General features: G+C 30.5%; 1 protein-coding gene across 1 annotated transcript; it reads right to left on the reverse strand.

The window, feature by feature from the left end:
• Window positions 1–522: 522 nt before the first annotated feature.
• On the reverse strand, window positions 523–3,817 carry LOC100255980 (MDIS1-interacting receptor like kinase 2-like). The gene is made up of 2 exons (XM_010665591.2): window positions 994–3,817; window positions 523–920 (listed from the first exon to the last, which is right to left on the reverse strand). Exons 1-2 carry the CDS (start codon window positions 3,815–3,817, stop codon window positions 523–525), a joined length of 3,222 nt encoding a protein of 1,073 aa, XP_010663893.1.
• Between the last annotated feature and the right edge of the window lie 13,037 nt (window positions 3,818–16,854).

Below are 16,854 nucleotides of genomic sequence, written 5' to 3' on the forward strand. Positions count from 1 at the left end.
TAATTTGTGCCTTGCAAGTTAGTCAGGTCAAAAATTGGATTAGGTCATGTCAAGTTGACTCTTAAGGAAAAAAAATGTCTAACAAATTAGCAAGCCAAGAAGCCTTTGCAATATTTTCCATTCACCCATAAAAAGTCTTTCCGAAAATTTTCCAATCTTCTCATTTTCCAAGGATCATAAAAAGGGTCGTGCAATCTATAGAAAGGCTTGAGTGGATACTACTAGTGAGAGCCAATAGTACTATACGGCTATACCTACACCACCTTATTATTCACCTTTTTCAACCAATTTGCCAAAACCACACCTAACTTCTTTTGGCACAAAGCCACAATTTCTATGATTACAATTTGCGCTAGAGTAGTTAATGTAGAAAGAAAGACCGAAGAAACTCAGAAGGAATTACATTGTGTTGAAGATGCAGGAAGTTCGAAACCATGCATTATTGGTGTACGAGGTAGAGTTCCATGCAAATTGTTGGGACGTCATTTGTTTGTTTGGCCCTGGTCAGCCGTACCACCGGGACTAGCCGGAATGGGCCGGACCAGAGTGGCCTCCCCAGGATTCGAACCCAAGTCCAAGACTTAAGGACGTTGAGGTTGCCCTCTTGGTACCATCTGCGCTGCAAATTCTCTGTGATAACATCTGAGAAATAATCTTCATGGTTGGCCTGGACTCTGGGTTGACACTTAAGCATGCAGTTGCGAGATTTATGATAGATATCACTTCCCCTTCATCTTGGGCTGTGAGAGGTGGGAGTCGCGGGTCCAACATATCTTCCAACACGATGTTCTCCTTCTCTGGGGAAACTGATAGAGACAAGATTTGATCTCCAGGATGTCTTCCTTTGATAACTTCCAGTGTTATCACTCCAAAACTATAGACATCGGTTTTTTCTGTGACCTTCATTGTATATGCATGTTCTGCAACATTAGAAGATAAATATTACAACGTGGACATGTTAGATTTCTTCGTTAATTGAGGAGTGAACAATACCTGGTGCAACGTATCCGAATGTGCCTGCAAGTGCGCTTTGATTTGATGAGTCTAGCTTTAGAAGCTTGGCAGTGCCGAAGTCAGAAATATGAGGCTCATATTGAGAATCCAGCAGAATATTGTTGCTTGATATATCCCGATGAACAATTGGGGGTGAGCAATCATGGTGCATGTAAGACAAAGCATGAGCCACTCCTTTAATGATATTGATCCTTGTAGCCCAACCCAATTTTTTAGCTTCTTCTCTGCTCAACATTGCAGCTAGGCTACCTCTTTCAAGGTACTCATAGACCAAAAAGGAGTGTCGTGGATGTGAACAGAAACCAAGAAGTTTCACAATGTTCCGATGTTTGATTTCTGTCAGTGCCCTTACTTCATTGAAGAAATCCCTTTGATTTGCCATATCTATGTCGGATGCGTAAAGCTTTTTCACAGCTACAATATTACCGGACGACAGCTCTGCTTTGTAAACGCTTCCATGCCCTCCCTTTCCGATGCAATACATGGGATCAAAATCCTTGGTGGCCTTTATAATCTCTTCATACATTGCTCTTCCATCAAAAGTTGATATTGAAAAGAGATCATTCTGTACATCACCTTCTTCGATTTCTGGAGTTCTCTTTGTTCTTTCAGCAATCAAGAAAATTCCAATGAAAGCAAAAAGAAGTACAAGTGCTCCCAAAAGAGGGAATACAATTATAAACACAATTTTGTGGCCCTTTTTGACAGGTTGTTGGCCTGCTCCAGAATCATTTTTGCAAGGTTGCAACCCTTTAACATTGCCGCACAAATCTTTGTTCCCCTTTAACAACTCAATGGTTGCATCTCGGAATGCTTTGCTGTTGGGAATGGGACCCTGCAATTGATTGTAAGATATGTCAATATCAGACAAGCCACGCATTTCTTCGAAAGCCTTTGGGATGAAACCGGAGAGGTTGTTATGGGACAGATTAAGGTTCTCTAAGCTCTCCAAACCTTCGATTTGTGGTGGGATTTCTCCTGAAAGCAAGTTGTGACTCAGATCTAACTGGGAGAGGTGACTCAGCTTACCCATCTGAGCTGGAATTCTGTTGCTAAGTTTGTTATTGCTCAGGTTCAAGTAATGTAAGTTCAAGCAGGCACCCAAGTTCTCTGTTATTGACCCATTCAATCTGTTTGCTGATAGATCGAGATGGGCAAGACTGAACAGAGATCCAAGTTCGGGAGGTATACTTCCAGAAAGTTGGTTATCATTTAATTTTAGCTCCAACAGAGAAGTTAAACTTCCCATTTTCTTTGGGATTTCCCCAACCAAATGATTTGAAGAAAGATCAAGCAAAGTTAGATTAGTTGAGATTCCAAAATCTTCTGGTATGCTCCCTGTAATATCGTTACCGGCCATCTCCAGCCTTTGTAGTTGTGGGCACCTTCCCCAGTTATGAGAGAGTTCGCCATGAAACCTGTTGTAGCTCAAATCGATGTATTCCAGGTTTGGACAGTCACCAACTACCTCAGATATATTTCCAGTGAGTTGATTTCCCCCGAACAGAGCTCTGGTTAAGTTTCTGCAATTTTTCATGCTTTTAGGGATGGGACCACTGAGAAGGTTGTCGCTCACTGTAAAGCGTACCAGAGATCCACCTTGGCAAATTCCTTCTGGTAAAGAGCCAGACAGCCGATTTGTGTCGATTTCTAGCACAACCAACTTATGAAGTTTCCCAATTTCTTTAGGAAAGTAACCAGAAAGATGGTTATCACGGAGGAATAAAATTTCTAAGTTGGTCAGATTACCCAGTGAAGTAGGAATGGAACCATTGAGTTGGTTTTCTGAAAGTTCTAGATCAACAAGAGACTTCAAGTTACCTATTTCTGGAGGAATGGGACCGGAAAGTTGATTGGCATAGAGATGCAGGAGGGTTAGGCCACTGAGATCACCCAAGGACGCAGGGATTGGACCAGAAAGATTGTTTGCGTAGAGGCTTATACCTTGCAGAGATGTCAAATTTCCTATTTCTGGTGGGATATGCCCGGAGAGTTGATTGTTGAATAGGTACAACGTGGTTAAACGTTTCAAGTTTCCGAAAGTGGAAGGGATGAGACCTGTGAGATTGTTGGTATCCGAGTATATCTCAACAAGGTTGGCGAGATTTCCCATTTCTGGAGGAATGGAACCGGAAAGTTGATTTTCATAGAGATACAAAGAGGCCAAGTTGCTCAAATTACCCAAAGAAGCAGGAATAGAACCCTCCAGTTGGTTGGTGTACAAAGCAAGCTCATAAAGAGATGACAACTGACCGATTTCATGAGGAATTGAACCATTGAGCTGATTTTGAACCAGGTGCAGGACCTCAAGGTTAGTTAATAGGCCAATTTCCGGTGGAATCCCTCCTGAGAACTGGTTGGTGGACAGATCAAGGTATTTGAGCTTGGAGAGGAGACCGATTTGGGGTGGGATAGGACCAGAGAGGTTGTTGATGCAGACATCAACGTATGCAAGATTGGGAAAAGATGAAAATGAGAAGGCTTGGAGCGTACCTCTTAAACCGGACTCTGTGAGGTTTATTCTGATGACACTCCCTGCATGGTTGCAGGATATCCCATACCATTTGCATGGACCGGTTGCCGTTCCATGGTGGGTAGAAGAATTGGTGGAGTTGTTAGGATCCGGATAAAGAGTCCACGAAAGGAGGAAAGAATGGTTATGGTTGTGAAGGGTAGATTTCCATTTGAGGAGAGCTTGTGTTTCTTCATTAGAATAAGAAGAAACATGATCTGAACAAATTAACATAACCAAGAGGAGTAGGGAAACAAGGGAGAGCATTTTCTGTAAGGTTGAGAACGCCATGTATAGTTTTAGTTGATAAATTGCATATGCTGCTTCACATCTTCTTTTATACACATTTGGTTCCTTTGGTCCTTTTAGGTGACTGTCTTGTTCACGCGTATTCCCACAGGGAAGAAAGTTGCGTTTTAATGTCAAGATCAAGGTCCTTTGAAGCATGGCTCCTTTTTCTTTCTTTTTTCCATGGATTGCACTGTACTAGTATGGTGGTCTTCCTGTGTGATTATGGTGGTTGAAATCTTCTCTTTTTGCAAATTTGGAAATTAAGTTTAGCAGGTGTTGTTGAACAATATTTTTAATTGTTTTTAGTTGATTTCACTTATTTTTAAGGGTTGTTTTAAAAAAAAAAAAATTATATAAATAGGAAGAATGATTAAAAATAAAATAATAGATATAAAAATTATTTTTAAAACATATTTAAGAACATTAAAAATAAGTTAAAAATACCAATTTCTTAAACAAAATTTTATTTTACAAAATATCAGAGAACAATTTTAATTTTTTTTTTCAAAAATTGTTATTCATAATTGTTTGTAAAAATATTCTATTAAATAGAGCCTAATTCTTTTTGGGTCTTTACTTTCATGTTTATAATCATAATGGTTTGCCCTTTATTAACAAACTTGAAGGTTTGTTTTAGTTAAATAATTGCAAAAGAAAATTTTAGTATGTCATATTTAATCACTTAAGTGGATTTATTAAAACTTAGGTGATGTTTTTAATAGTATTTAATAATGTTAAGTATTAAGTTGTTTATTTTTTTTTAATATTTTATTTCAATTAAGTATTAAAAAATATAGAAAAATTAATATGTTGCTTTTGATATTAAGAAAAAGTCAAATATTTTGATTTTTTTCTATTTAATGAAAAAATTTAAGAAATAAGTAATAAGTTAACAAAAAGTGAAAAAATAAATAATTTGAAATCTAAAAGCAAATTACTTTAAAAAAAAAAGTTAAAAAAAATGTCATCTTAATAATTAATATTTAGAAAATTTTAAAGAAAGTGAAAAAGAAAAAAATGAAGTGAAAAAAATGGATTTTAAGTTAATAATTTATTTTTATATGGTTTTTAAAACTTATTTTAATTATTTTCTTTTATATATAAAAATTAAATTATTTAAAAACATTTAAAAATTTATAAATAATTTTAATTATATTTACTAACTTTTTTTTATGTATTTTAATCAAACATTAGAAAATACTTTTTTTAAATATCTTTTCGTCTCTCCTTTCTTAGAACTAAAGATAAGAATGATAATTAAATATGATTTAAATTTAAATTATATTTAACTTGTTGACTTAACATTTATTATCTAATTTTTAATTTTTAAGTATTAAGATTATTTGTTCATATTACTTAATTTTTTAAAAATTATTAACCTCATATTATCAAGTAACAAGATTATTTGAGAGGTACAAGGAAGATAAAGGGACATGGGCTGTTCAGGTAAAAAAAAAAAAATGAAATTTAGAAAAAGTTAATTTTTTTGAGCTGTTATTCTAAGTTTTTTTTTTTTTTTAGGTTTTATAGGTTTGATAGGACTTTATGATTGGACTCCATAATTTCCCTTTGGTCCTTTTCATTTTTGAATTTCACTGAGTTTAGCCCACTCTATTTAACCCAATTTTTAAGGCCCATTGAGTTTATATTGAAACCCAGGTCTACTTGATAATATGAGGTTAATAATTTTATACACACTCACTTTGTAAGATTGAATCCCAGCCATTGATTTTATATTGAAACCCTAACCCAGAGGTACTTTTAGAGTCTTTAGTATGATAAGAATAGGATATATATAATATCATTTGGTAGGATATGATAGATACTTATATTTTAGAATATATTTTTTGAGAAATATGATATTTTTGAATATTATGTATTTACTATATATTATATTATATTTATATTATTTATAAAATAAATAAATAAATTATTTTTTAAATAATAGATACTTATATTTTAAAATATATTTTTTGAGAAATATGATATTTTTAAATATTATCTCTAAATAGTGTAAAGTATTATATATATATATATATATATATATATATATATATATATATATATATTTATAAAATGAATTATTTAATTAATTAAAAATTAATTTTTAATTATTTAATATTTATTTAAAATAAATATCATATTGATCCAAGTGAAGCTCATCCCTTGAATAGTAATTCCAAAAGTGCTACAGTCAGCAAGAAATTGCATGATATGCTCTTGCTTTGCTTCTCCTGTAGCTTTAGCCTTTTCACAGATCATCTGTCTAAGGTTTTCAAGAAGGTCCAAATTTTTCAGCTTGAAAAATGAAAATCTGGAAATTTGACATTCTTGGCTTTCTTGAGAAAGTTTTGAATCTTCATTTGGTTTTGAAAGTTCTTTTTGAAATTCATTTTGAAAATCTTTTGAAAATGCATCTTTGGATCCTTTTGCTTTTTTCCTGCAAATGAAATTTTCAAGATCTGTATCCATTGGTGTGCAATGTATATCAGAACTTGAAGGGTTAGAAAAACTTTCTAATTTATCATTTAACTGTTTAAAATGGAAAGATAATGCATTTAAAGCTTCCAACTTTTGAATATCACTTTTTGCATTCCAGAGGTTGTCTAAAATGCATTTTTGTGATCTGTCTAAACCTTCAATATCTTTATGAATTCGAAATGACATATTACATTTAGGGAATACTGGAAGAGTAAATTTCCCAAATGTAATTCTTTCTTGCTCCATCTGTAAACAAAATTCAAATATTAGTATCTCTATTGAAGAATAAAACAAATATCTAATGATTTTGTCTTTATCATACCAAATTTGAAAATATATTGAGTTTATGAGAGGAACATAATTTCTAATAATGATGTTAAAATGAGGTTTTGAATATTTTGAAATCACATTTATTGACTTATATGAGCATGCACAAATACCATCACAATCTTTTTGATTATCTGATTCTTCTTCTAGACTTGACTCGTCACTTGATATTTCTTGAGTTATAAGGATTTGATTATCTTCTTCTGATTCATAATTTTCACTTGATTCATCATTTTCTTTATCAATCATTAATCCTATCATTAGATTTTTGAGTTTATCACTTATTTCTAATGAATTGATTTTATTTTCTAATTGACAATCTCTTGAATAATGACCTACTTTTCCACATTTATAACAAGTAGGTGTTTTCTTTTTTAAATCTGAGGATTGTTTTTATCAGTGTTATGAGTGATTTCAACTGAATCGGTGTCTACCAGGATGAACTCATAGAATTGACGAGTTTTCAAAGGATCATTTGAATTAAAGTTGACTCCTTGAGGAAAGATGTAAGGAAGAATTTTAGGAATCTCTTCAAAATTGAACTCTGGCTCAATGAAAGCAATTTCTAATGTTTTGGGTTTTTTGACATATTGACTATAGGAATATGAAGGAGAAGGAAACTGAGAAGGAGAAGGTAATGTTGAAATAGTGTTGGGGCTTGATTTACTCTGAACAACAATATTTTTAGGGGATGATTTAGAAGCTTGAATAAAACTTTTTGAAGGTTGAAGAGGAGGAAAATCTGGACTCAAAACTTGAAAAGAATTTGATGTCTGCAAAGGAAAAGTAGGACGAACATTTGAAAAGTTTGAAATCATAGCATATGATGCTTTGGTTTTCTTGGATGATGAAGGAAGTTGAGGCCTAACGGGAGTACCCATTAGGATGGAGAAGGATCCTTACCCTGCAAAAACTCCCGAGTAAGGAAGTCAGGAAGGGAATTCAACTCTCCTTTGATAAATTCGATTTCAAAATCAAAGTTTGAAAGTAAAGCTTGCCATCTTGCAAAAATTTGTTTTGAAACCAAATTTTTAACATCTTTTTGTAAAATATCTTTTGCAGCTTTGCAATCGATTTTCAAAAGAAATTTCTTGTTTATCAAATCACTTTGAAATTTTGAAATACACAAAACTATTGATAAAACTTCTTTTTTGACAGTTGAATAATTTATTTGAGCGCCCAACCAGATCCCTGAATGATATCTAACTATATGCACTTGATTGTTATATTCTTGCTTTAATATGCCTCCATAACCTAAATTAGATGCATCTGATTCTACAATGAGTAATGCATTTGGATGAGGAATGCTGATGCATGGTAATCTTTTGACTCTTTGTTTAATTTCTTTAACCAGACTGGTATGATGCTCATTCCATGCAGGTGCATTTTTTGTAAGTCTTTTGTATAATGGTTCACAAATGATTCTCAAATCTTTGAAGTAATCAGAAACATAATTTAAACATCCTAGAAATCTTTGCAATTGTTTTTTATCTTTTATTTCATCAGGAAATTTGTCAGCGAATTCTATTGATCTTTGAATCGGTTTTGTTTTTCCTTGAAAAATTTCATGACCTAAAAATCTGATTTTTGTTTGAAACAATTTCATTTTTGGAGCAGAACAAGCCATTCCATTTGCTTTAATGACATTAAAAAACTTTTTCAAATGAATAAAATGTTTTTCTAATGAATCAGAAAATACTAAAACATCGTCAATATATACAATGATGAACTGAAAATGAGGATTAAAAATATCATTCATAATATTTTGAAATTCAGAAGGGGCATTTTTGAGACCAAAAGGCATGACATTCCATTCATAATGACCAAAAGGGACAGTAAAAGCAGTTTTGTACCTATCTTCTTCTTTAATTTGAACTTGCCAAAATCCTGATTTCATATCAAATTTTGAATAAATGACAGAACTATGAAGTCTTTTAAGTAAATCTTGCTTATTAGGAATAGGGTATCTTATCCATTGTAATACTTTAATTAAAGGTTTATAATTAATGACTAATCTAGGTGCTCCTCTTTCTATCTCAGCAGCATTTTGAACATAAAAAGCAGCACAACTCCAAGGAGATTTTGAGGGTCTAATTAATTTCTTCTTTAATAATGAATCAATTTCTTGTTTGCAATATTTCAAAAGTTTTTCATTCATTTGAATCGGCCTAGCCTTAGTAGGAATTTTGGACTCATCAAAATTTTGAATGTAAGGCAAACTTATCTCATGTTTCTTTCTTGACCAAAAAGCATTAGGAAGATCAGAACAAATTTCATTTTGAAAAAGATCTTGAATCTCTTTAATTTTCTTTTGAACTTTATCTTCTAAGAGTTGTTCATCTACCTTTTTATATTGAATTTCTTTTGATAGATAATTTATATGAGCTTTCTTTCTTTGAATTAAATTTATGTTCTTATTTATTGAATCACTTTGAACTTGATGTATTTCTTTTTTAGTTAATGGATATATAAAGGGAAAAAATATGGTATTTCCTAATATTGTAGTTTTGACACCTTCATCATTTACTTGAAAAGGGTAAAGTAAGGTAATAAAAGGAGTTCCTAATATTAGAGGTTCATTCATATTTTGTACTAATATAAATTGAGTTCTAAAACAATAATTATCTTGACATATATGAACATTTTGAAGTTTATATTTTATTTCTAATTTTCCTTTATTTGCAGCAAAAAGTTCTTGTCCTGTTTTTTCATAATATTTAGTAGGAATTATTCCTTCTTGAATACAATTCATATCAGCTCCCGAGTCTATTAATGCTACTATTTCTATTTCAAAATCTTCAACTATAATTTTTATATTTGTATACCATCTTTGAAAATATATTTTTGATATTGTATTTATAAATGATTCTATAGGAGTTATTTTATTAGGTATTATTATTCCTGGTTCTTGGTTTTCAGAAGTTTCGGCTAAATCTTGTTTATATTGTATTACGTTTCTAATTTGTTCATTCTCTTGTTTTATTTGATCATTTTCTTGTTTTATTATTTCATTTTCTAATTTTATTTGTTCATTATCTAATTTTAATTGATTTATTTGACTTTTTATTTCTTTTATTTCTTCTTCCAAGTCTTTAATAGTTATTGGCCTTTGAGTCTTTTTGAATCTATTATAAATTTCATCCATTGAGTATTGATTAGGTTTGATGTCTTGAGTTTTATTTGGATTTTCAGTGAGAATTAAATTTTTTAAATTTTGTAAATAATTTCTTTGTATTTCTTTATCTTGAATTTTGTCTACAACATCAAAAAATATTTGCTTATCTACTTTTGACGATATTACATTTATCTTTTTGATTTCTTTTGGATTTTCTATCTTTGTTGGTTTTGATGTTTCTGTTGATGTTTTTGTTTTTGTTTCTGTTTCCTCCACCTCACCCGGGGCAGAAGAAAACAAAATTTTATTAAATTTTGTTTCACTTAATTCTTCTTTTGATTCTTTACTTGACTCTTTTTTATTATGTGGAGAATTTTCTATTGCTTTTCTTGAAGTTAATGTTGCAATTCTTTTAAGGGGTTTCCTATATTTGAAAAACCAAAGGAAAAAAGGAATAGTCATCTTAACTTGTTGCATATATTTTTCATATTGTTTTCTTAATGCATTTCTAACTTGAGGAGGAAGTTGTTGAAAATAATTTCTTTTTGCCGTATTTTCAGGAGAAAAATAATTTGCTTTAATTAATTCTACTTCAGGAACAAAATGATTTCTTTTAATGTATTTTTTCTAATGATATTTATGTTTAAAGGAGGTTTATCTTGAAAGAAAATTTTTGACTCAGACTCTTCTTCAAAAAGAGAAATTTCAGGAACAAAGTTTGAACTATTTTTTAGTTGATTTTCTATTTGATTTAATTCTTCATTAAATTTTGAATTATTAAATTTTATATGATGACTCCATGATGATGCAGCTACTGATGCAGATGATGATGCAGTAGATGCATTGAAAATCTCATTATCTTATATGAAGAACTTTCTAAATTATATGCAGAATTATTTAATGCAGATGCAGAACTTTCATGGGACCTAAGAGATCTGGAAGAACTATTTCTACTTAATTCCCTAATAATATTACTCATTGTCACAGAAAATAATCACAATTTTATCCTTAATCAATTCAGATAATTTCCTGAACAGGGACCACCACAAGCGGATCAACACGGGACTTACGCTCCTTCTGCCCTTAAACACCGCTTATCACAGGCTGACCAAACCGTTCACAGGAAATTCAACCCGAACTAAGTCAGGACTAAATCTGCGATTAATCACTGTTCCAACTCGTAACATCACTCGGTTCTCAAGCAGAAAATGGCTCTGATACCATTTGCACCCAGGACATACAACAGTTCGTGCATGCAATAATTAAGTAATAATTAAGCAATAATTAGCAATAATTAAATCTGTCTAATTATCTCCAAGCATAAAAACTGAAATATTTAATGTCTAATACTGTCTAATTTATTGCAGAAATTTAAGCATAATAAAACAAATATTTGAATCTGAAAATATTGTTTATTGAAAATATACCTTGATTACAGAGAGCTGATGACTACAGGTTGTTGACAGCAGAGGAATGACTCTAATTCAAAAAGAAAATTACAAAAGAAAATTTTTGAACTCTCAGAAATTTTTTGAAACTATCTCTTGGCTGTTGGAACTCTCCCAACTCTTGGAACTCTTGAACCCTTGCCGACCTCTCACCCTAGCCGACCTCTGCCTGATGAAGAAGGTTGAAGCTCCTTATATAGGTGAGGATTCGGACTTTAGATGAATCTTCAATCTTGAAAGTTTTGGAATTTCATCACATGTAGGCCAGGTGGAGCATTCTGCAGAAGAAAGAGTGAGGGAAGATTTCAAAATATTCAAAACCTCATTTTAACATCATTATTAGAAATTATGTTCCTCTCATAAACTCAATATATTTTCAAATTTGGTATGATAAAGACAAAATCATTAGATATTTGTTTTATTCTTCAATAGAGATACTAATATTTGAATTTTGTTTACAGATGGAGCAAGAAAGAATTACATTTGGGAAATTTACTCTTCCAGTATTCCCTAAATGTAATATGTCATTTCGAATTCATAAAGATATTGAAGGTTTAGACAGATCACAAAAATGCATTTTAGACAACCTCTGGAATGCAAAAAGTGATATTCAAAAGTTGGAAGCTTTAAATGCATTATCTTTCCATTTTAAACAGTTAAATGATAAATTAGAAAGTTTTTCTAACCCTTCAAGTTCTGATATACATTGCACACCAATGGATACAGATCTTGAAAATTTCATTTGCAGGAAAAAAGCAAAAGGATCCAAAGATGCATTTTCAAAAGATTTTCAAAATGAATTTCAAAAAGAACTTTCAAAACCAAATGAAGATTCAAAACTTTCTCAAGAAAGCCAAGAATGTCAAATTTCCAGATTTTCATTTTTCAAGCTGAAAAATTTGGACCTTCTTGAAAACCTTAGACAGATGATCTGTGAAAAGGCTAAAGCTACAGGAGAAGCAAAGCAAGAGCATATCATGCAATTTCTTGCTGACTGTAGCACTTTTGGAATTTCTATTCAAGGGATGAGCTTCACTTGGATTTCTTGTTATGACAATACTTATAATAATTGTCCAAAGACCGATCCCTTGTGTAGAGAAATTCCATTAGAAAGGCATGACTGTAAGTGTGCTCTTACTTACAGTATATGCAAAGCCAACATTAACCTAGACAGTTATAAACCAATAGTCAGTCAATAGAGTTAACTCCATCCCTCCTCATGGACTATGGAGTTCTTTATCAATTGATTTTCTCTCATCCTGATCAAACTGATAAATTTGGAAGAAAATTAGTTGTTTGTGTTTTAAATGCATTCATCAATGATTTCAAATCTGTCGAACTCATCATAGAAAGTAAACCTCCTGAATGGTCGAATGATGGAGGAGTCTACCCTGCTCAACATCTCATTTTACTCAAAGCCAATCAGAGAAAACATCAGCTGTTTGGTACAGAGGACCCTTGGCCCTGTACTAAATCCAGTCTCAAAAAACAAATCAGACATTGGAGATCAAGAATGATTGCAAGAGACCTTGATTCCGAGATTTATAGTTCTTCTAACTATAATCTCATTGCTGAAGATAATATTCAAAAAATCATCTTTGCAAATAACTTTTATGAAGTCCCTCTTTTGTTTCAAACTCAATTTACTTATCTTGTTGATAAGTATAAAAGAGAATATGTCCTTGAAGAAGAAGCCAGAAAAACTTTTGAGAAATATCTCTTAGAAATGCTCAGCTAAGAGATATCAAGAATCAAGAATCTTTTGTACATCTGTAAAGTAGCTCTCTTATGATTATCCAGTAAAAAAAAAAAAAAAAAAAAAAAAAAAAAGAACAGTATATGAAGTCTGAAGAAGTGCACAGTGCACAGTTTGTAAGTAAAAAAAAAAAGTGAATAGTGTTTTGTGAATAGTAAATCCGTCCTTTAAAGTAAAAAGCAAGATGACTCATTACCCATGTGACCAAATGAAGAAGAAGAAAGCAAATTTACCTCCTGCATACACGTGGAAGACATCAAAGGCATAATGCCTTCTTGAAAGCCCGAAGCCTTTGCTATAAATAGGGCTCAAAGGCTTCCTCCCAAGGCAGAGGTCGGCAAGGGTTCAAGAGCTTGGTAGAGAGTTCCAAGAGAGATAGTTTCAAGAGTGAAAAAATTTGAGAGTTCAAAATTTCTGAGAGTTCAAAAATATTTTCTTGTAATTTTCTTTTTGAGTTAGAGTCATTCCTCTGCTGTCAACAACCTGTAGTCATCAACTCTCTGTATTGAGGTATATTTTCAATAAACAATATTTTATTCAAATATTTGTGTTATTATGCTTAAATTTCTGCAATAAATTAGACAGTATTAGACATTAAATATTTCTGTTTTTATGCTTGGAGATAATTAGACAGATTTAATTATTGCTAATTATTGCTTAATTATTACTTAATTATTGCGTGCATGAACTGTTGTATGTCCTGGGTGCAAATGGTATCAGAGCCATTTTCTGTTTGAGAACCGAGTGGTGTTACGAGTTGGAACAGTGATTAATCGCACATTTAGTCCTGACTTAGTTCGGGTTGAATTTCCTATGAACGGTTTGGTCAGCCTGTGATAAGCGGTGTTTAAGGGCAGAAGGAGCGTAAGTCCCGTGTTGATCCGCTTGTGGTGGTCCCTGTTCAGGAAATTATCTGAATTGATTAAGGATAAAATTGTGATTATTTTCTGTGACAATGAGTAATATTATTAGGGAATTAAGTAGAAATAGTTCTTCCAGATCTCTTAGGTCCCATGAAAGTTCTGCATCTGCATTAAATAATTCTGCATATAATTTAAAAAGTTCTTCATATAAGATAATGAGATTTTCAATGCATCTACTGCATCATCATCTGCATCAGTAGCTGCATCATCATGGAGTCATCATATAAAATTTAATAATTCAAAATTTAATGAAGAATTAAATCAAATAGAAAATCAACTAAAAAATAGTTCAAACTTTGTTCCTGAAATTTCTCTTTTTGAAGAAGAGTCTGAGTCAAAAATTTTCTTTCAAGATAAACCTCCTTTAAACATAAATATCATTAGAAAAAAATACATTAAAAGAAATCATTTTGTTCCTGAAGTAGAATTAATTAAAGCAAATTATTTTTCTCCTGAAAATACGGCAAAAAGAAATTATTTTCAACAACTTCCTCCTCAAGTTAGAAATGCATTAAGAAAACAATATGAAAAATATATGCAACAAGTTAAGATGACTATTCCTTTTTTCCTTTGGTTTTTCAAATATAGGAAACCCCTTAAAAGAATTGCAACATTAACTTCAAGAAAAGCAATAGAAAATTCTCCACATAATAAAAAAGAGTCAAGTAAAGAATCAAAAGAAGAATTAAGTGAAACAAAATTTAATAAAATTTTGTTTTCTTCTGCCCCGGGTGAGGTGGAGGAAACAGAAACAAAAACAAAAACATCAACAGAAACATCAAAACCAACAAAGATAGAAAATCCAAAAGAAATCAAAAAGATAAATGTAATATCGTCAAAAGTAGATAAGCAAATATTTTTTGATGTTGTAGACAAAATTCAAGATAAAGAAATACAAAGAAATTATTTACAAAATTTAAAAAATTTAATTCTCACTGAAAATCCAAATAAAACTCAAGACATCAAACCTAATCAATACTCAATGGATGAAATTTATAATAGATTCAAAAAGACTCAAAGGCCAATAACTATTAAAGACTTGGAAGAAGAAATAAAAGAAATAAAAAGTCAAATAAATCAATTAAAATTAGATAATGAACAAATAAAATTAGAAAATGAAATAATAAAACAAGAAAATGATCAAATAAAACAAGAGAATGAACAAATTAGAAACGTAATACAATATAAACAAGATTTAGCCGAAACTTCTGAAAACCAAGAACCAGGAATAATAATACCTAATAAAATAACTCCTATAGAATCATTTATAAATACAATATCAAAAATATATTTTCAAAGATGGTATACAAATATAAAAATTATAGTTGAAGATTTTGAAATAGAAATAGTAGCATTAATAGACTCAGGAGCTGATATGAATTGTATTCAAGAAGGAATAATTCCTACTAAATATTATGAAAAAACAGGACAAGAACTTTTTGCTGCAAATAAAGGAAAATTAGAAATAAAATATAAACTTCAAAATGTTCATATATGTCAAGATAATTATTGTTTTAGAACTCAATTTATATTAGTACAAAATATGAATGAACCTCTAATATTAGGAACTCCTTTTATTACCTTACTTTACCCTTTTCAAGTAAATGATGAAGGTGTCAAAACTACAATATTAGGAAATACCATATTTTTTCCCTTTATATATCCATTAACTAAAAAAGAAATACATCAAGTTCAAAGTGATTCAATAAATAAGAACATAAATTTAATTCAAAGAAAGAAAGCTCATATAAATTATCTATCAAAAGAAATTCAATATAAAACTTGTTCTACAATTTATAATTTAATAGTAAATTTTAATTTTATAATTAAACTATTTAAGAATAATAAATAAAAATATTATATCATACAATTAAATATACTAAGCAATTTGTATTTTACTATATATTTTATACTTATTTTTCAGTCAAATAAATAATACTGAAATTATTGTTAATGGCATTAAATACAAATTTAATGGGAAACAGGATCTCATGCTTGTTAGGTTATCCATGGGGAATAAAACAGCCTAAGGTCGATCCTAAAAATCCTAAACTTAGAACTTAGTTTAGGGAGAATTTTGTTTTGAGCCTAGTTGGGCCAAAAAAATTGACTAAAGATCCATATATCATGCACATTTAAACCCAAGACACCAAATAAAGTGTAAAAATTAAGTTTATGGATATTATCCTTCATTAATCTTTAAAATAGCTTTAACCCCTATATAGACACATAGTGAGTGTAAATTTCAAATTTTTTTTTTTTTTTGTGTTGTTTTCCCTTTTCTATTCCCAATTAAATATTACTCATTTCTAACTTTTTTATTTTTCTTTTTTAAAGATATTGAATCTTTTTACTCTTATTATAAGTAAGAATAAAAAAATTTCATATAAAATTTAATGGATAATCAATGAATGAAATTTAATTCTTTTTATTATTTTTATATAAAAATAGTATTAAACAAGGTTTTCAATTTTTATTTTTAAAAATAGTTTTCATTTTTTAATTAAATGTTTTTTCAAAAAGAAAATATAAAAAATATAAATCATATTACCATTTTTTTAGAAAGTATTTTTAAAAATAGTTTTTGAAAGTAATTTTTCTTTATTTATAATTTAAAATAGAAAATAAAGCTAATTTTCAATTATTTATAAAAAAAAAGTTTTAAAAAACAATGAAAAATCCAAATGGTTAAAATAGAATTATTATGGTTGAATGAATAGTGGTGCAATAAAAACCAAAAAATCTTATGTGAAAGGTCAATGAGTATTTTGATCTTTTGATATCATATATCATTTCTATCAATTATGTAAGTTATATGAACCAAATCTTAATTTTTGGACATAGTTGGACCTAAAACACAATTGTCCCCTTAGTTAATGTGCATAGACCTGTTATTGTCTCAAGGTGGGTAGAAGAATTGGTGACATTATTTGGAAGAATGATCAATAAAGACGAAGATGACTTTGTTTTCTTTGGTTGACTTTGAA

The sequence above is a fragment of the Vitis vinifera genome, chromosome 17 (genome assembly GCF_030704535.1).
Source record: "Vitis vinifera cultivar Pinot Noir 40024 chromosome 17, ASM3070453v1".
Taxonomy (NCBI): domain Eukaryota; kingdom Viridiplantae; phylum Streptophyta; class Magnoliopsida; order Vitales; family Vitaceae; genus Vitis; species Vitis vinifera.